A 22,436-nucleotide genomic window follows, 5' to 3' on the forward strand; every position below is an offset into this window, starting at 1 on the left:
GATGAAGATGAAGATGAAGATGAAGATGAAGATGAAGATGAAGATGAGGATGAAGATGAAGATGAAGATGAAGATGAAGATTAAGATGAAGATGAAGACGAAGATGAAGATGAACATGAACATGAACATGAACATGAACATGAACATGAACATGAACTTGAACATGAACATGAACTTGAACATGAACATGAACATGAACATGAACATGAACATGAAGGTGTAGATAAACATAAACATATACATTAAAAGCGATAGAGACAAAGATAGAGAGGAAGAAAGTGATAGGGATAAAAAGGAAATACAACTGAAGAATGTGCGATGTTATATTGTGATGTGTTATGCTACATATGTTATGTTATTGAATCTAATGCTATTCTATTTTATGTTATGCTAAGTACTAAGCTAAACTCCCCTCCACTTAACCCATTCCAACAAATTTTATTTCAGCTCAAGTCAACTCACATAAACTATCCTTAATTTTAGCGGTTGAATTTCAACCGCTGGGCGAACACTAGTATTAATTAAAATTAAAATTAAAATTAAAATTAAAATTAAAATTAAAATTAAAATTAAAATTAAAGTTAAAATTAAAATTAAAATTAAAATTAGAATTAAAATTAAAAATAAAATTAAAATTAACATTAGAATAATAAATAAGTTTAAGATTAATATCAAGATTAAGATTGACATTGAGATTCAGATGCAGAAATCTACACATAGAATATAGTGAGCTATACGGGTAATAGGAAGAAGTTTCACTGCAGTCACGCGTGGGATCCACAAACAACCATTTTTTTTTTTTTGCCGAACGGAGGGTTTGCTTTGTTACATTATTAAAATCGGTTAATAACCAGAGGGAATAAGTTAGCATTTTTTCGATTTGGCAATTTTGAGACAGTTCTATTTGTTTAAAGGAGAATTGTTGAACTGCATCAAATTTACCATATCCACCCTAATGTCAGTAAATTAAAGCTCATCAAAAATCTTTCCATTTCGACTTGCCTTGCAAAAATACTTTGCATTAAGTGGTGTAAGGCGATTTTTTTTTGTTTTCTTCCGATCAGTGCTGAGTTAGCAAGCACTCATGGCTTAATCATACATATTAAGTACTTATTCATAGACATATGTACATAAGTATCGATATACCTACTTACTCGTTTTATTTGGTACTCGTACAAATGTGTTTTAATGTGTGTTCCACGCCAAATGTTTACTTTTCAATTCTGCATTTTTGTTCAATTTATTTGTATTGATATTTTGCGTGTTATTTATATATTTATTTATTCGGTGGGCTACACATGTTTATGCTACATAAAACATACCAGGGTGATTCACTAAGTCTTGCAAAACCTTTGCATGGTGTACCGAGTAGACGGATTAAAAAGCTTTCCCATAGGAAAACCGGTTCTTACGAGCAATCTGTACGCCGTGCAGGTATTTTTCATGGCTTAGTGAATCCCCCTATTGCTTAAGATTGATTCTTTTACAAATTATGAATCCGTTTTATACTAAAATATAGATTCTAGTTCTTAAAAATAAAAATTTAACGATTGGACGTAAATATTCAACTTACCGTTAAGTTAGTGACTTATTAAAGAGACTTTTTTTTTTTTAAATGCAATACACGCTTAGTTGACATCTTTGAACCTGCACATGTGCCACATATACACAGCAACCACCGCGCATACATACATATTTATATACATAATTAATTTCTGCATACATATTTACAATCACTTAACAAAAAGACTTGGTGGCATTTAATTTCTCTTTGAGATAAAACAAAAATAGTAAACTTTGAATTTTCACATTGTTTTCAATAACCCAACTTAGTATTTAATACAAAAGCGTACGTGTAGGTATGCATTAAATAACAGTACTTTTGTGTGTGTGTTGTTTGGTATGTATTGTATTGTATTTGCAGACTTATTGTGACTGGACGCAGACCCAGTAAAGTTTTTCAATTTAATTCAACATTAAAAGACATAGCAACTGCATATCCTACCACAACTAATACTAGTAATAGTAATACTACTGCAACAACACCAACTAATAAAACTACTATTAGCACTCCCACTACTACTAATTCCACTATTACGAATACAACTCCAACTACTGGAACAACTAATACGACTACCACAGCGACTACACCAATAAGTAATTGTACTACTTCCAGTTTAGTTAATAAAAGTATCGATAACGCTACTGCTACCACAACAACAACTACAACAACAACTACAACCACTACATTTACAACTATAACAACTGCTACTACTACTACTAACAACTCTTCCTCCACAAAGGATAATGTAACTACTACTCCTACAACAGCTACCTGTTTTGCTACAACAACAGTCTCTTCAAATGCTACCACACCCAATTCTACAACAACATTTGACAATAGTGATAGTATGTAGCTGCTAACTGGTTGCTAACATGCGCTTGAGTAAAATGTACAATATATTTGTGTACATATGTATAGTAGTATTTATGTACCTAAAGCAAAAGCAATAAGAAGTTTCTTTAACTTCCGGTCATAAGTTTTAAGATCGCCAGTATTACTGTTTTAGATAAAAGCTTGAGTAACACATATTTATGTATACATACATATTAGGGCGGGGCTTAAAAATATCAAAATCTAAATTTTGTACGTACAAAATAAAGACATACACGAAAATTTCAAGACTAAAAAAACATTTAAGGGTCGCTACAGGGTTTTGATAAAATTTAAATTTTTTTACATGCAAAAGTTTTACAAAAGTATAACTTGAAATCTATTAAATGTTACTTATAATTGAAACTTATTCACATATAAATTCATAAACTCGCTGGGCTATAGATAGTCGAAGTCAACATTGATGTTAAATTTTTGCGATTTTCAAAACTAAATTAATTTTTTTTAAACCCTAGTAGGGACCCCTAAAACTTTTTTTAATTTTGAAATTTTCGTGTTTATCTTTATCTTCTACGTAGAACAAAATAAATGCGTGACCCACAACAAAATGTAGATGTTGATATTTTTTAAGGACCACCCTAATACATATGTATATATATATATGTGCATCTGTATAAATACAATGGCGGTAGACTAAACTGCAAAGTTTTTAGTCATTTCCTAAGCTAAATGTATATTTTTAAAATATATGTAAACATACAAATTAATGATGTAAAGTATTTTATTAAAAAAATTACAAAAATAGTGTGGAGTTGTACATAATTTATGTATGCAAATCAATTAAATAGTTTCCAAAAGGCTTTGTAAATTATTTGTGTACACACATGTGCAGGTATTTAACAATTTATTTCAATTAATACGAATATGTTAACAATTTATTAATTTTAATTCTAGCAACTTAACTACCTATACATTTATTTACTTTAGATATTTTTTAAACTTTTTTTCAAATCGTTTAACGCATGTCAACAATTTTAACAGTGCTACTTCATTGTCAGAGGCAGTGTAAAATCGACTTTTAAAATCTTAACGTTTAAAGCTTTTTAAATACACATCTTACTTTTTTGCTTCGAAATTCATCAAATGCGCACTTGACGATTTTAATGGCAAGCTCTGTTGCCTTCATTGTAACCAAATTCTAAGGGTACGTACATACAGAATGCTGAGCGGAGAGAATCGAAGCTGCTGGTGTTCACACTGAACGAAGCGAAGACGAGCTTTTTGCATGTATTCCGACGAAAAACTTACCTCAAATGAAAAGCGGTTAAAATATTTGCTCAAATAGATTTTCAGCAAAACGGTAAATTTATCATAAAATTAGTTTAGACAAAAATTGTATATCTGATAATTATATCAGCTGGGTGGGAATTTTTATAGCCTCGAATGTCTAAATTGACCAGACTATTACTTAAATTTTTTGTTCGCAACAGAGGCAGAAAATCAAAAAATGAAATTGAAAATCCCAAAAAGCTTTACTTTCAGCTCCAAAACGCTTCTGGAAAGCTTGCTGTATGAACACTTTGAAAGCTCGGAACAGCTTCACTCCGCTCGGCCTCGTTTCCTGTGGCAACGTATCCTTAATTCGATTTTAGTAATAGGAAAATAATCTAATCCTTAACTAGGGATGTGCGAATAATCAACTAACGAACAAGCTGATTAATCGAAAGCTGATTAACTAATTAATCAAAGAATAATCATTTTTTATTAATCAAAGTAATTAATCTCTCGATCAATTACGTTTTAATTAATCAGAATCTAATTAATTTTATTAATCAGAAAACTGATTATTCGCAACCTTGATTAGTCAGAGCCTTGAATAATTGCATTTTTTTAAATACATATATGTATTCACATAGATAGTTTTCATTTTAATGAGCAACATAGTAACCCACTGGGAAAATAGGTAAGCGCCTTACGAGGTAAGCCATGTTTTCTTTCAGTTTTTAGTACCAAAATTGTCATCATGGCCAATGTCATCTACTAGTAAAGCACAAAATGAACACCTCCAACGACACATTACGTTGTCAGTTGCAAAGTAACGTGCAGCCGAAGTTATCTCCAAGCGCCGAACTACTCCGAGCGACTTCTCTGCATTACACGTAACTTACTTTGTAAAGCGGCTCAGAAGTATGTCTGATACCAAATGTACATTCTAAATTCCTAATTACATAAGGCGGCCATGCCTTTGTAAAAGTAAGGGACGTTCGGCAGGGAAATGGCAATGACTGTCAGGTGAAGAGTAAGTTGCTAATAAGGTATTATTACGTGCTCCTAATTCCCACTGGGAAGGTGCTAGTTTGACATTCTATTTTTGTTAATAAGAAAAATATTCTATTATACATCCATATGTATGTATTATAAAAAGAAATCGTATTTGCTTTGAAAGCAAACTCGAAAGATATGAGCAAAGCTAATCAGATTTCAATTAATTTTTTATGAGTAAACAGTAATTTCTCCGGATCTGATTAATCGGCATCTGATTAATCACGTTTTTTGATTAATCAGGGTTATGAATAATTAAAAAATTACTAAATCGATTAATCGCACATCCCTATATTTAATGCATGTTTGCTTTTAAAAATGTAGTAGTTATACATAAATATTTACGTTTAAGGCAGGCTATTTAAATTATCTAGTTTAATATGTATTACATGAATATTTTAAAAAAATTTCTGAAATGATTTTAAGCTCATTTATATAAATATGGAATTGGATCTGGTTATCCAGATACCCGGATATTCTAAACAATATCTGAATATCAAGACCCTATTCTGATATCCGGTTATTTATTTATTCAGATATTCTAATATCCAGATTATTCAAATAGTCAAAAATACGGACTACAGCTCTAATAATAACGTTCACATTATGAATAAGTCGTTTTTTTCCTTATAACCATGGTATTTTTCGTAAAGAGGACATCATACAGACCACAAGCTTTGGTGAAGTTATGGTCCAGTGCGTCTGAGTTCGCACGGAGAAAATACCGCAGAGATATAATTTTGATTTATTTGAGAAAAAATATCTTTATCAAAAATTAGTAGTGTGCGAACCACAAAATGTCTCCAGATCTTGTTTTTAAAAAGAATAAAAAAAAAACTAGAAACTTTATGATTGCTCTGTGTTTAAGTGAAAACACCCCCATGTGCTGGAGTATGACTCATGATCAGCCTAATGTCATCTTTTAAAAATACAAAACGCTGTAGGCCAAGCTGGCATTTAAATGGAAGGGCAAGAAAATATTTTATGAATATTTCTTTTAGTAATTATATAAAAAGAGCAATACTAATTTGCAGTTAAAATACTAGTTTTCTAAATTTTCTTAACATTCCTTCACTTGTAATACGTGGCGTATGAGCAACATTTTTTTATTGCCTATTGTATGTAGAGATGGGCACGGGCCTAATTTTTCTGATAACGAAAAAACTTGCTCACTAATTGCAGTGATTACAACAAAGTTCGCTATACATACATACATATATACACTCCTAGTCATTTAAATAGCAAAATTCATTGCTTCGAAAAGGATAAAGGCACTTGTTTAATTTTTTCTCGTTTATATTCCATGAAAGGAAAATTTGCTAAGTCCAAAGGAAGCACCGAAAATCCGATAAGGCCAAATTTAAAAAAACAAAAAATCAACAAATGGGTGTGCTATCGTAATGACCTGCAGTGAATAAGTTAATAATATTTTTTAAAACTTTCGGATATGCAGTTTTGTAGCCCATTCAATTTTGCAAAATAGAGTTGATACAAATTTTGTCGAGCATACTTTTTATGAAATTATTACTAATTCACCGTTCTTACCTAATTCACTGTTGGTCATTAGGATAGCGCGCCCCTCTGTTGAAGTTTTTTTTTTTTAATTTGTACAAAATTTGGAAAATTAATGAATATTTAATAAACAAAAGGAAAACTGTAAATACTAAGGATTAAAAGGATGCGCTATTCAAATGACGAGGAATGTATGTATGTACTTTACTTATAGTGGATGTGGGCACCAGATGTTTCCATAAAGCATTGTCTACACTGGATTATGTTTATCTCAAATCTTACCTACACTAGGCTGATATATTGCCACGAATTGAAGTTATTCGTTAAAAAAAAGCGAATGACAATATTCTCTAAGGATTAATATACATAAATGGTGTTTTGCGTTATTGGCTATCATTTTGTCATGCCAAGACCAGGGCCGTCAATGTCAAATATTTATCATCAGTAAAAATTGTTTTTTTTTTCTTTGAGTCCCTCAAATTTAAGTGGATATCAAAAAAATTTAGGCCGGCGCTCTTCCCTTAAGCCATGAAAGTGGAGATAAGTCAAGTGAAATTTATCCATGGACGATTGACCCACTTGCTGTGAATGTGTAATTCCAAGGTTTCCCCGCGCAGTTACAAAGTTTTAGCCCATCTTAGCTTCTTATTGTATAGTAATTTTCATTGAAGGTATCCAAGAGATTTTAATTTTCCTTTCAATGACACTCTGAGCGACCGCCTATCCTTGTACGGGCGGGCCTAAGAACTCTCGTTGTTGATTTGACAGGGTACGGCAACTGAAAATGCCTTGGTAAGGTGACACTCGCTGATTTCCCACGTATTAGTATCCTTACACTTATTTATCATGGAACCAAAAAGCTTAAATGCATAAATAAGTACATAAATATAAATAAAGTTGGACTTATAATTTAACTATAATACCCCTAATAAGAATTGTACTTAACTAGTTGTGATTGCTCTAGTTTTGTTGTAAAAAAAAAAATTTTTGTAGGACAATTGAAAAAATTTATGCAATTAAAAATACAACAATAAACTAATATAACCTCTAAAACTTCTGACTACTAATAAACAAGTTGATTGAAAAGTACGCAAATTATATAAAATATTCTGACATGCATCCCAATTGTGACTAACCGTCCTGATATTTATAAAACACATTTTTTTACAGAATAAATCTTCAATACCAACGTGTCTAACAGCTCACATTCGAAAAAAGTGCATATATTTTTGGCAATACATACATATAGGAAAAGCTTTTAAGAGAAAAATAATATAAACATTTTGAGAACTGAATACTCAAATAGTTTGAAAGAACGGCCCTATCTCATATCGTAGCGGAAATACAAAAATCCGAAACTAACTAAATATCCATAATTCAATTTTTGATTAATTATGATGCATTTCATCGAATTATAAGTCCCCACACCGTTTTATGCAATAAAAAAAATTAGTTAGTTACGGTTTTTTTGCATTTCGGCGGCGATGTGAGATAGGGCCATTCTATATTAATATAGCTTTGCAAATTTGTAAAAACAGCTACGTATACAAATCTACAATATGTAGCTAGAAATACTGCACTAAAATACTTGATTGCAACTGGACATGCTTGCATACATACATACTTATGTATGTATGTAGGTACAATAGGATAAAAGTTACGGAAGGATTTGCAGCGTAAAACTACAACATAAAAGTAACAAAACATGGAAACAACAACACACATGCACTATACATACATACATACATATTTATTGGAACTAGTATATACATAAAACACATGCATATAAATACATACATACATGTACGCTAGGGTGCATGTCCATACAAAAAAATAAAAATAAAATCGGCGCTGTTTTTTCCATCGGAAATATAAAATTTATTATATCTTAAGAATGCCGCCAAAATATTTCGGGAAAATAATATGAATTAGATTTATGTGAGCTGGTCGTATTTGAAAAAATACCTCCAAAAATTTAGATTTTTAATAAATAACATTTGTTTTTAAAAATATTTTTTTCTAAAAAACCTCGTCAGCTGGTAGAAGAATTTAATCCCAAAAGGTCTGCGTAAAATGTTTTAAAACTTTTATCAACGGCGTCAAAATAATGAGATTTTTTGAGGTATTTTCAAATCGGTCTAGCTCAGGTAAATCTTAATATTTTTTCGAGATATTTTGGCAGAAGTCTTAAATTATAAGAAATTTTTATAAATCCGTTGAAAAACCCACAAATTTTTCTGGTGATGCACCCTAACGTACATACATAAGTACGTGCATTAGGGTGGTCCAAAAATGCATCTAAAAAAAAAATTAAAGTCGGCCTTTTTATGCTCTCACCCATTAGGATTGTTCTATATCGAAAAAAATTATACCCTTATTTTTTTTATTTTAAAATCAAAAAACATTTAGAGGTCGCTCAAAGCGCGCAAAAACTTTTCCATGTATTTCGTATGGGAAAAAAAGAACTTCTCGTGGAAATGGTATGGAATTCCTGAAAATCAATATTTTTCGAAGAAGATCCTGTTTCTCTTCAACAGATTCCCAATAATAATACCGAACTATTTTTTGTAACCATTTTTTCTTAGTAACCATATTTTATGGGTGCGCCAAAACCCCTAGAGGGTGAGAGCATTAAAATTACGACTATTCTTATTTTGGACCACCCTAATGTACATGTACACACTTACATACTATGTAGTTACACATAGAACAGGCTAAGAAAATTTAAAGTTCCTCCAGTTTAAGTTAAGAGAAGTAAGTTATAAGCGCAAGTATTTTAATTCATCGAATTACATACATACATATTTTATATTTAGTGGTAAATACTGCTGCCGAAGGGAAGCTTTAGGAAATACTAAATTACTAATCTATAATTTTCATAATATTTACTACTGTTATATTTTTAAGATTTCTTAAGTTGTTTGTGTGAAGCGCTATATAATTTTACTGTACTTCTATATACCTTTAGCTTTTAAGACCATGGGATGAACGAAAATAGCTTATGATTGACGGGAAGGTTTAGATCAGTCGTGATCTAAATGCATCCCGCATGAATTTCTCAAAACCTTTCTATAAAGTAAAACCTGCCTATGGTCTTTTCCAAGCTAAACAACAAAAAATTAAACGTACACGTCTCGTGTTTTTACATATCGAAGATTCGTGTGAAACGTCTGGGTTCTAGTTTTAAACTGTCGTTTTTTTTTTAACTATATATTAATGATTTAGTAAGGTAGTTACATTCCAGTTAGTCCAAAAGACGAAATCTTTTAAATGAAAAGTATTAACCGTAGATGTAGCAACTAAGTATTCGATTAACAAACACATGCCGCGAAAAAAAAATTAGGATCAGCTAGTAGATATTTATAGTACAACGATAACTGTTTGAAAAGCATCAGTTTTAGTCTTAAAATGGAATTTAATAAGGAAAAGTTGATAATTGTCCATTCAAAAAAAGCGAATTTAGAATTTAGGACCATTATTGGACCTAAAACCTACTTATTTCAAAATATCCCGAAAAATCCGGAAAATCCAGAAAAAGCATTGGAAAGTCTAGAAAGATCCGAAAAAAAAACTAACAAAACACGAAGCTCAGAAAAAAAAAGTTGAAAAAAAATCCCGAAAGGTCCAAAAACTCTTAAAGGTTAAGGTAAAGCAGATAAATCCAAAAAAAAAGCGAAATATTAAAAAAGATTTCTGTAAGACCCTAACCAACAAAACCCGAAAGAAGCCGATGAAATACAAAAAAAATCTAAAAACCAAAACACGAGAGGTTCGGAAACAAATTCAAACAATTCTGAAAAATCTATAAAGTTCTCGAAAAGTAAGGCCCTTCGTAAACAAAGCTACGCAAATCTTCGATACAAATGATCTATACCTACGTCGCGACGTATCTTGCAGCTCACGGTCCGTACACACGCTCTAGTTTCTATTCGGCCACTGCGGCTACACGGCTAACAAGAATTTATAAAATGTCCTCAAGTGAAATCTCGGAAATCGCGGATATGTTTTTTGGTTCAGCGATTCGAACCGTTTTTGAACTTTTTTATTAAGTCTTTGAACCGGGGTTTAAAAAAAAAAACTATGTATTTATACATATGTTATTTTTATTCAGTAACAATCGAAAAAAAATTTATATAAAACATCAAAAAATAGTCTGATAACAAAAAAAAAGAAGAAACAAGTTTTGGAAATTTGTCTGTTAAAAATTGCTCTAAACTAACATTATTTATACCTTAATAAAAAGTGGTTCGGTTTAGGTTCGGTTAGTGGTTCAGTTAATTAGTAGAAAAAGGGGGTTACTTTAGTTCAAAACCGGTTCCCGTGCCCGATTTCCCGATAATGAAAAAGATATAGCTCTTCACTAATTCCATAATAAAATAAACGAAAATTTACCTTTTTTTGTATAAAAACATACATATGTAAAAACATACTTGTATACAAAAATACATAGTTACATTATTTTACAAACTGACATACCTGCATTAACACATTTATTTTCCCAACTGCGAAAATATTTTATAAACTTAAATTATAATTAAAATTATTTATTAATAATTTCATTTATAACAATGTATTAAAAAAATATATATATATTTACGTAAGTTAAAATAAATTTATTAATCGAATAATTATGATTGTGAATATTTATTTATTTGTGAATTTATACAATTTAATTAGTGTAACTGTAAACCCATTGCTTTTGAAAACTACTTTTAAACTTCATTTTAGGCTTTTATGCTAATTTGTTCTTCTCATGCGTTTAAATGTTTTTGCATATATACATTAGGGTGGTCCTTAAAAAATATGAAAATCTAAATTTTGTGTGGGACACCGCGTTGTTTTGTTTTATGCACAAAATAATGACTTCCACAAAAAATTTCCTAATTCTAAAACAATTTTTAGGGGTCGCTACCAAGTTTAACAAAAATTTAAATCTGATAAATTAACTCTTATTGAAAACTATTCAAACAAATGCTATATGAAAACTCTCAGTTGTTTAAGTTTTTTTCTAAATAATTGCAGCATGTTTTTTTTTTAATTTTCTTAAGTTCTTAATGCCACTGACTTATAAATGACCTCAAATCGCATTTTTTTTTTTATTTTTTTATACCAAAATATATAAAATTTGCGCAATTTTAATATTTTAATATGTTAAAATTTTTAAATTATTAATTTAAAAATTTTGAAATTTTCGTGGAAGTCTTTATTTTGTACGTAGAACTGAGTAAAGAGCTGTGCCATGCAAAATTTAAAGGTTTATATTACACGGAGCACCCTAACATGCCTACACAAATTATACAATAATAGATTGGCGCTTACACATATGTTAGTGTTTGGCCGAGCTATATTATCTTTTAATATGATGCTATAAAATATCAAAATCATGTTTGTATCTATATATGTGTATACGTACATTGTATTTTAAACTGCTTTCACTTATGCTTACGAACATCGCTTTTTTTGCTGATTTTTTGATTTGTTTGAATAAATTTATAGATTTGAAAAATATTTGTATAAACTTATTTTTAATCATTATTGTACATATTGCCATTATATTTCAAGAATTTCGCTTTATTTTCACTTGTGCTATCGTCGCTTTGCTTATTTTGAGATCTAAGCTGGACTTTATTAAACAGATACTCTCAAGAAGCTTAAAATTTTTTTCCGCATGCATGGGGTGCTTTTGCTGATCACAATTTCCATTCTACGACATACGATATTTTCTTTAAAATGAAAAACTTGTCCTTATATTTTATACCAACTACACTCACTTACATACATACATATGTACATAAATAATTCGAACTCAAAAATAGAATATGTAAAAAATTCTATTAAAATCTTTCTTTCAATTGCACTCAATATTCGCGTTGCCCCAAAATTCAATCGACACATTATTTCATCTACTCAAACCCAACCACAGAGACATTATCCCCGAGGAGACCTATCAGCACGGTCATTCCAAGTCCTTGTGTGAGCCAACCGGCGATGATTGGGACAACGCCGTTTTGACAACGCGCGAACGTACTACAAGCGGCAGTAGCAATGGCACTGGACGTGAACCACTCCTACCCAAATTAACGCCACGTGCACAGATTCGACGCATGGTTGGTAGCAGCAGTGGTGTTGTTGGTGGCAGTAGTGGTCTAATCGGCGGTGGTGGTGGTGGCGGTATGCGCAACCAAGTGACCACCGCACTACTCTCCACATCAAATTCGGAATATGATGATGATGAAGATGAGGATATTGATTTATATGATGATGAGAGCATTGTTGTGACAACTTTGACAAGCGGCAGTAGTGGTGGTGGTGGTGGTGGCGTCGGCGCTGGTGGTCGAAATCGTAGTGGTAGCGGTGGGAGTGCTGGCGCAAGTGGTAGTAGTGGCGCTAGTGGTAGTAGCGGCAATACAACAACAACTATACGCCTAATGCGCAACAATGATGAGAGTATCATTTGAGATCGTCGACGTGCGCAGCTATAACGGCGACTATTTGCCAGCAGAGGCGGCGGCGGCGGCAGCGGCAGCGGCAGTTGTAGCAGCGGCAGTAGTGGCACTAGCAGAAGTCAACAGCGGCATTTAAGCCGTTGGGCATTCAAGTATGAAATGTTGCAATGAGTGGAATGATGAGGGGAGATGACTAGTATGTACTTATGTGTATAATAAAAGTTGCCAATAAAGCCTGCTAAGCGAAGCGTAATTTTGCATGTGGGCTCACAAGTTACTATAAGTATTTGAAAGTATAAAAAGTTTAGATAAATTAATAGGCTAACAAGGATGCGCTGCGTCATATAGCCAGGACAACGATTTAATTTTAAGTCTAGTTGGTGCTCCGTTTAAGTGAATTTTTTCAATTATTAAATTTCTAGGTAATTTTAATTTTATTTTAATATTTTTTTACATACTGGCATACATATTTATGTTCTTACTATCCTTTCATTTCGTTTATGATTTGTAAGATTAGGGTGTTGCCTCAAAAATGTACACATATTTGTAAGTATAAATCTTCTTTCTTGGTCTTCACAGAAAAATTTAATATTCTTATACAGTCACTACAAAAGTCTAGGCACAGTGAACTTTTCACAATGTATGCATTTTTTTTATTTTAATTTATGTTCGCAAATTTTTTTATATAGAAATAGAATTCATATTACAACAAAAAACATAAAAATAGAATATCTAAACTTGGTGCAAAATTCTGAAAATTTTCATAAATTTACATTATATTTTTCGGTTTTGTTGGAAGTTATAAATTCCCTTGATTTGCGATAATTTTATTTTTGTTTTGCTGATGGTGTCACCCATTTTCTTCCATGGAAAGTATGGTTGAAAATTTTTTTTTCATAAATTATATGAAGTTTCGAAATTTTTTTTATATGTTTTCTGCGGTAGTATGAACTTTATTTTTATAAAAAATTTGCGATAACAAATTAAAATAAAAAACTTTGCATACAATGTGCAAATTTCTCTATGCCTATACTTTTGCGGTGTGAGATTTTTAGAGGTATTTTAAAATTTTTTGATTACGGTGGAAAACCCGCAACTTTTTTTTGTAATATACCCTAGTGCATACAGTCAGCGTCAAAAATATGAATACCCTGACGTTTTGAGGATTGTTTTCCCCATACCGTACCAGAAAAACCAGCACAATGAATTTTTTCAATTTCATATAGAACTCAGAAAAATTCAAGAAACACTAAAAAAAAGCCATCAAACTTTTCAATTCGATTTCTTTTGTAGCCCATTAAATTTTAGCAAAATAAGTTGTAAGTTTCAAATCTCTAAAAATGTCCGTTGATTTTTGAGAATTTGTTTTTTGTCAGTGGTGTTTCGCATTTTCTTACAATTCACAAAAAAGTCTCAAAAATCAACGCTTATTTTTAGTGACTTGAGACTTGCTATACTAAAATTTAATGGGCTACAAAACAGCACATCCAAAATTTTTCTAAGAAATCGAATTGAAACGTTGAGAATTTGTTTGACATTTTCTTAGTATTTCTTGAATTTTCCCGATTTCTACATATGTATATGAAATTGAAAAAATTGATTCTGCTGGTTTTTTATGTCGAATGAACTAATTTTTATAAAAAAAAATTAAAAATATGGTATTGAAAATATTGATAAATCGTAAAAAATATTGATTGATCGTAAAAACGTCAGAGTATTCAAATTTTTGACGCTGACTGTATGTACATTAGGGTGCTTCACCAAAAAAAAATAAGAAAAATTTGGTATGGAAAATATAAATAAAGAAACGTTATTCATATTTTTGACGCTGACTTTATATCATTGATAGTTTAATAGTTTAAAATTACATACAAAGACCAAGATTTAGTGTTTGGCAGGTAGAAAGTGCTAAATGCACATAAACGGTACATGAGTATTGTAAGAACGTTGGCATTTTATAGCAAATTTATTACTTTAGTTAAATTTTTTATTTTATTGTCTGGGTTTTTATATAAGAAAATGTGTTCCAAATGTTCAAAAATAAAATTAAAAAAACTTAAAAAACATGTAAATATGCTTTAAAATACATACATACATACATATACTATATGTACGTGTACTCAACCATGGCATGGAAAAACATAAAATGAATGTAGTTAAAAAATACAAATACATAATTACAAGCATAGCAAAATTTAAACAGCTGTACTGTGTGCTGCATTTGCGCTTAAGAACTTAAAAAATGCACACTAAACTAAGAGCAAAATCGCATGCATACAACAATTAAAAATATAAATAATACAACTGCAACACTACAACAAAGGCCAGCTATTTAGAAATAGTGTACCACAGTAACAGAAACTTGGCAACTATCGGCTGTGCATAAAATTAAAACAAACAAAAACTTAGATTTCATTCCAAGTTCTTTGTTATTTTTCTTGTTTGACAATACATTTTAGTTAAATTTTAGTTCGTTCTATTAGTAAATTTTTTTTTTATGTTTCACTTCCTTAACGGACAAACTGGTAGAGTGGATATGTACATTAAAGTGGTCCAAAAATGTTTGTAAAAAAAATAAGGTCGGCTTTTTAATGCCGCCACCCCCTAGGATTGTTATATACCGAAAAAAATATACCCATATTTTTTTATTTTGAAATAAAAAATAATTTAGGTAGTGCTCAAAGCGCTCAAAGTTTTCCATGTATTTTATATGGAGAAAAAACATCTTTTCGTAGAAATAGTGTAGAATTCTTGAAAATCAATATTTTTCGATCGGAAAACTTTACTTATCTTCAGGAGATTCCCAGTAATAATACTCAATTGTTTCTTTAACAATTTTTTCATGGTAACTATATTTTATAGGTCCTCCAAAGCCCTTAGAAAATGCAATGGGGGGCCAATAAAAAATCTTTAAGCATAAAGAATGGTTAAATAAACAATTGGATATTAGTCTCCTGAAGAGAACCATAGTTTTCCGGTCGAAAAATATTGATTTTCAAGAGTTTTATACCATTTCTACCAAAAATTTTGTTTTCTCCATATAAAACTTTGAACGCTTTGAGCACTCCCTAAATATTTTTTGATTTCAAAATAAAAAAATAGGGGTATAATTTCTTTCGATATGGATCAATCCTAGGGTGAGCCGGCATTAAAACTCCGACTTTATTTTTTTGAACCACTCTAATGTACATATGTACTTATGAGCCATTTTTTTTTTTGAAATTATTTATGGCACTTTCAAAACAAAACGGCACTTTGAAAGCAACGGCACATATTTGTTGCAAAAAGTATTTACATGCGCACTCAAATAATAGACATATGATTGTGTAGCAACTGGCGTTCAGCATGTGACTGTATAGCAGAGAAAAACGGTACACTTAAAACCAGGAATACTATGTATGGATATGTGTATATAAACTATGTACGCACGTTCATGACATCCGAAATGCTATAGAAATGTGAATCCTAACGATAAACTTGTAAATGTATGTAAAAAAAAATAACCTTAGTAATAGTACTATGTAGTTAAAAGTGTAATGAAATGCGTGTCGGTTAGACGATTACAAATACGGTGTGAATGTGTGGGTTTTTAAATTATTTTTATAACATTTTAGCAGTTGAGCCTAGAGTTAGTAATAATGAAACATAACCTTAAATTAAAAACCAAAAAAAAAAACAAAAAACCAAAACACTTCGAATTGGCAAGTACCAAGTATGTAGAAATTACAAATAAAATTAATAAGAAAAACATACGAATATGAAATATTAAAAATGGGCATTGAAAAGGGCAATGAAAAAATTGTATCTGAAAATAAATTTTAAATTTAAGCATGGACTTTGTAAATTAGTACTTAACATGCAAAGAAGATAACAATTTGTACATAAATGTACATAAAATAGGTATTTTTTTTGTTCTTCATTTAACTAGATCAGAGGTTCCCAAACTTGCTTTTCTCGTAGACCCTGTTCTACTGGTTTCGGCGGACCCCCTGCTGCTCTCTCTAACATATTCACAAAGCTCATCAAAAAATTTGAAGATTAGATCTTACGATGAAAATTTGCATCTTGGGTGAGTTCCAAAACCAAATTCGGAGTGGCAAAAATAAAAATAAAAAATTTTCAACAATCTTATTGAGCTCGAGGCCGTTTTTTTTTTTAATGAAAACTATTGTGGAAAACTTAACAATAATTTATAAATGGTAGAAGTGATAACTATTTCGGAGATCACCACATCTCCTCATCAGACTTCTTCAGCGGGATTCGAACCGACGACCCCAGCTGACTTAGCCGGTTGCCTACGCACTGTGCCAAGTTCGCCTGATAAACTGTTGTTGCTTTTTCCACTTTTTTCATGTGAGCCAACTACAATCAGGCGCAGCTTTTGCAGTGCTATTTTAAACTTGATCATATGATTGTTAGTTTTCTTGGTTTTCGTTAATAATTCTATTTTTAGAATGTTTAACTTTTTTTTTAGGTGTCTCCTCCTTAAGTTTTTTTTTTGTTATTTAATGGCCTTACAACAAATATATCCATTAATTTTATTGAGCTTATGACCGTTTTTTTTTTTAATGAAAACTATTGTGGAAAAATTAACAATAATTTATAGATGGTAGACGTTATAGCTATTTCACTATATAGATAACTAATGATAGCTAAATATTTATAAAAGAAACGTCCTCAAGCTCAATATAATTGTTGTAAGACCATAAAATAACAAAAACAAATAATAAAATATTTTCTTGCGTTCTATTTATTCAAATAATGGGACTACGCACTTGCACTATCTCGCCCTGTGGAGTTATATTTTTTAAGAGCAGAGAAACTGACAAAAGAGAAAAGACCGAATCTAGAAAAATCGATGATAAACAAGAAAGCAAGAAGCATAAAAAGTGTTCCACGGCAAGTGACCAGTCAGCAGTCCAACAAGTTGTCTGCAGTCCCGTCTTCTCAGTGAGAGCAAAAAACTAAATAGACCTTCTGATATTGAAGGCAACATGAGTTTTTCCCACTTGCATCCCCTCGATGGCTCTCAGTCATTGCTGAGCGAAGTTTTCACCCAGTTTCTGATGGTGGCTTCTATGGTCGAAGTGAGGCGTGCTATAACTGGTTAAGGATCGAGGAATGCCTGGTCTAAGCTAACTGTGGCCAAATGGTCAGATATCTCATTGCCAGGCACTCCTGAGTGAACTGGCACCCAGATTAAAGCGAGCTGGTTATGTTTGCCAACATAAGTTAGTCGAGACTTGCATTGCCGAACAAGTTTGGAAGTACTTAGATAGAGGGCTGGCTAATGCCTTGAGTGCATCTTGGATGCCACTGCAGACACGTAAACTCCTCCCCCCCCCCCCCACTTTTTTCCACCACGTAGTCTATGGCTTTGAGGATTGCAAATACTTCAGCTGGAAGACAGAAGCATATTCCATAAGAAAAAAGTGAAGTTTATCCTCATTAACTTCGGAAAAGATCCCAGATCCTGGCCCAGATTCAGAGTGTGAGTTCGGGCGCAGTGCTGGAAAGAAACCAGCATTTCGCCTCAGGGAACTCAGCATTACAGACACAAGTGCTCAAATCTCTGCCACCAGAAATTTCCGCCTCGCCTCACTCAGTGTTAAGCTGCCTTTACATGAGGCGATTTTTTGACAGGCGATAATCGCCTGCAAAAGTTGACTTGCTGTCTACTTTGAGAAAAACGAGATTTTTTAATCACCATTTACACGAGCGATTTTTCTTGAGCAATGTTGAATCGCCTAGAAAATCGCCTCATGTAAATCCAGCTTTATACTAACGGCCGTTTCTTTTTAGTGTGCAGCTGGCCTTTAAGGCTATGAAGACACAAAGTGACGGTAAGTGCGGCAGTGCGCCAAGAGCACTATACACCACTCAAAAAAATTAAAGTTAAATAAAGCGGCTATCAAGCCACCATTTCGTTTCTTTTCTATCGAAACCAGATACATTTTCGCCGACCCCCACTTACAACTCGTGGACCCCCTTATTTTTTAACGCCAACGTAGAAATTATAGACACACACAGCCTTTGTATACACATAGCATGCGACAAAATATTATAAAAAAAGTTTACCAACCAAATGGGAGAAAAAACCCCAGTTTGGGTCGTGAAATTGTACCGTTATATTTGCCAAGAAATTTTTTTATGTGAAAAAGTGCATAATGTATTGTGGCAAAATGATAAGGTCAGTAGTTTAAATAACTAAAATTTTATTTCAATTTTAACAGCTCAAAATTATTTTTAATTTATGCAATTTCCACTAGTATCAGTTGTTTTATAAATTCGGTTTGGAATGGTGGTAAAAATACTTTGGTGGATATCAGAGCGAATTCATCGCCGTGTGTGGCAATCTTCCACTTTTGGTTCTTCAATTCACTGCTTATTTTCAGCATTCACTTGGCTGCAAGCAAACTCCATAAGCTCCCTATCAATATTTGAAAAAATTAGTAATTTCGGTACTTTTTCGCCTAATAAACTTTTTAAGGCTAAAACTGTTCAAATACTTGATTTATTTGTTATAGAACTTAGTTTCGGATATCCATTGATTGAAGTAAATGCAAGAAGAATGCTTTAGCGTTTTTTTTTTCTGGCGAGAGATGGGAGTGACACTAAAAAAAAAAACAACTCGTGAGATTTGTTCATTTGCATGAGTATATATGTACAACCCTTTTTTGGCAATATTCATGATGTAAGATAGCTTTGAGTTCTTTCAAAATCATATAAAGTAGCCTTATAAACCCTTTATATTTAAATAACCAAGAGAGTCTTGAATACAAATGACATTAATAGATAACTTGATTACTCCTGGATTCAAGTGAATCAAAACCATAAGCAGATATTTTATGTTGTTATATAAAAGGCGGATAAAAGCGCAGTAGGCAAGGTATTTTCTTCTACATTCTTCAAAATGAGTGATGCCTACCCAAGAAAGGTACGGATCTATAAGAAAGAAAATGTGCCTAAAATGTTTCCGGTGAATTTTAACACTAAGCCCGAGAGATTGCCACAGTGGCATGCTTCTGAACTCGTCAAGAGTGTGCGGCCTGGTTATTACCCAGTTTCTTTGATGGTTTGGTGGAAGTCATTAGGTTTTGAAAGAAAAAAATTATGGTTTACAAGTGTTAATACATTTTCGCAATTTTTTTCCAGTTTGAGGGCAAACGCCTTATGTATACTGAAGTTCGAGTAGCGAAAGTAATCTATTTCATTTTTAAGATAGTTAAAAATATTGCCAATGTTCGTACCTAACCAATTTGTTTTTAGTTTAGTTTGCTTACAACTTTTTTTATAAGCTTAGTTTTCCTCAAAATAATGAGAGTATGCAATTGAAAGCTTTTCGAGGCTTTTTCAAGTTCAAAACAATACTTCCACAAGTACTTAGGATATTTTTGTGCATACGAACGTGCTATAAAGATCTTCCAAAAATTTTCACATAGTTATCAAATTGAGAATCACAAGCCGGCGAAAGTTTGTTTTTATATATATTTCTTTTTCTTTATTTGGTATTAAAAACTCATGTACTTGCCTACCACAATAGACTAATTTCTATTTATAAAAGAAAATGCTAACCAATTATTTATGTATGTATTTGCCCTCCACGCTCGACTTTTCTTATCATTTCCAGTTTTAGCGACAATAACTATATAATCGAAATGAAAAGTATTTCAAAAATTCAATTATAAAACAAAAACCAAATTAATTATTTGTAATAAGCGTTGTCAAAAGTTTTTTGGAAATTAAAACAAATAGCAAACAATTAGCGAACATTAAACAAAAAAAAAAAACAACAAATATGTACCAGAGTTAATTAATTTGAAAATACTAAATTAAGCTTTTAATTAGTCATTACTCAAATTAGAATTTTAATTAGCGCTATAATAAAATAAAAATTAAAAAAAAAATTAAAAAAAAAAATTTAAATTGACTTTAGAACATGAAGCCACGCATAAACTATTTTGCCTCACATGTACATATGTATGTATGTACATTCGCATACACGACGTACTTAAATGATAGATTGAGCAGCAACACTGTTAAACGATTTCGAAATTGGCACAATTTTCAACTCAAAAGCCTTATGTTATACATATTCATACTTGCCCAACTGTGTAAGTACATACTTACATATATTAGCGGGTAGTTAATTGAAAACAATGCACATGCATATATAGTACATACAAAAATATTACATTACATACATATGTAAAACGAAATTTAACTGATACATAAGTAAGTTTGTGAAATCGGATGCGAAATTAAGTATGTATACATAAAAATCAAGTCATTATAAACTTCATGAGGACTTTCATTGAAATCAAGAAGAAGCTTTACAATAAATAATGAAAATGAAAAAAAGAAACAAATGATCTTTTAATTTGATTTGTTTAAGGTAAGTACAACAAAGTATTTATTACTATACATACACTAAGAGAAAAATCAACCAATAATTGGTTAATATTACCAAATTCAAACTTGAAAAGGAATCAATGTGGTTTTTGGTTAATATTAATAATGCCTTGGTTGATGTTTTCAACAATTATTTGGTAATATTAACCACACTTTTGTTTACATTAACCAAACTTTTGGTTGTCGATTTTTTCGTTTGAATACGTTTATGCTCTGCACTTCCCAGATGCTTTTTCATAATTCGGAGATACAAAACAAAAAATTGTATAAACATATTAACACGTTGCCTCTGACGGTATTAAAAAAAATTTAAATATATGCCAGTTTTGGGAACAAATTAAATTAATTAAAAACGAACACATTCCTCCGCAAATGTTGAACGTGTCTTTTCTGTTCAGAATGTGATAACAACCAAACGTAGAAATAGATTACAAGTAAAAAGCCCTCGGTTCTTTAATAAAAGCAAAAGATTATATCAAATCTTCTCAAAGTTTTTGTCATGATATAGAAATACATACAGAGTCCTTAAACGAAAATATTACTTACGATCTCACAGAAAGTTTCTGACGTTTGGTACAATTTCGAAAAACTAATTAATCATCCCTGATCTAGACCCCTTCCTCTACCCTTTTCGTTCTAATTACAATAATGTTATGCCGTTTTCCTTTATCTTTATTTTTATCTTTATACTCTATTCATCTTATAAAAGTAAAGTGTTTAAATTTACCTTGGTCTTCATCTTTCTTTATCTACATATTCACCTAGATGATGTGAGGTGCGGTGACGTGAGAAGATGTTATGTGATGTGATGTGAGGTAATACGATGCATGTGATCTACTATGAAGCGATGTGATATGATGTCATGTCGTGCCAAATGGTGTCGTATCATGTGATGTTCTGTCATATGATGTCATATTATGTGTATCGATAAAAAAAATCGATACTGACATCGATAAAAATACCGATAATAAACCCGATAAAATTATCGATAAAAATTCGATAAGAAGTCCATAACAAAATCCGGTGACAAAATCGATAAAAACATCGATAACAAACTCGATAAAAAATATCGATAAGTCCCGAGAATCCCGAAAATCTCTAAAACCCCGAAATAGTTCCCAGGTTGAGTCTCGGTGTCTCTACCATAAATGCTTTATAATTACCTTTATTTGAATCTTTCTTCCTCTATCTTCCTCTTTACTTTTATCGGTATCCTCATCCTCATCTTTTTCTTAAGATTTATATTTGCTTTTTTCTTTATGTTTATCGTTTTCTTCATCTACATATTCCCCTTCACCTTTGCTCTAATATAAGTAAAGTGTTTACATTTACCTTGATCTTCATTTTTG

The 22,436-nt window shown here is 31.5% G+C and overlaps 1 protein-coding gene across 1 annotated transcript in view; it reads left to right on the forward strand.

Annotated features, from left to right (window-relative positions):
* Window positions 1-12,922, forward strand: part of LOC118741877 — a 133,301-nt gene extending 120,379 nt beyond the window's left edge. The window contains exon 20 of the mRNA XM_036473853.1: window positions 12,153-12,922. Coding sequence (XP_036329746.1) covers window positions 12,153-12,687 — 535 coding nt within the window. The 3' untranslated portion in view covers window positions 12,688-12,922. The remainder of the gene's footprint in view (window positions 1-12,152) is intronic.
* Window positions 12,923-22,436: the final 9,514 nt, after the last annotated feature.

This window comes from Rhagoletis pomonella, unplaced genomic scaffold (assembly GCF_013731165.1).
Source record: "Rhagoletis pomonella isolate Grant_MI unplaced genomic scaffold, Rhpom_1.0 Rhpom_scaffold_00006, whole genome shotgun sequence".
NCBI lineage: Eukaryota > Metazoa > Arthropoda > Insecta > Diptera > Tephritidae > Rhagoletis > Rhagoletis pomonella.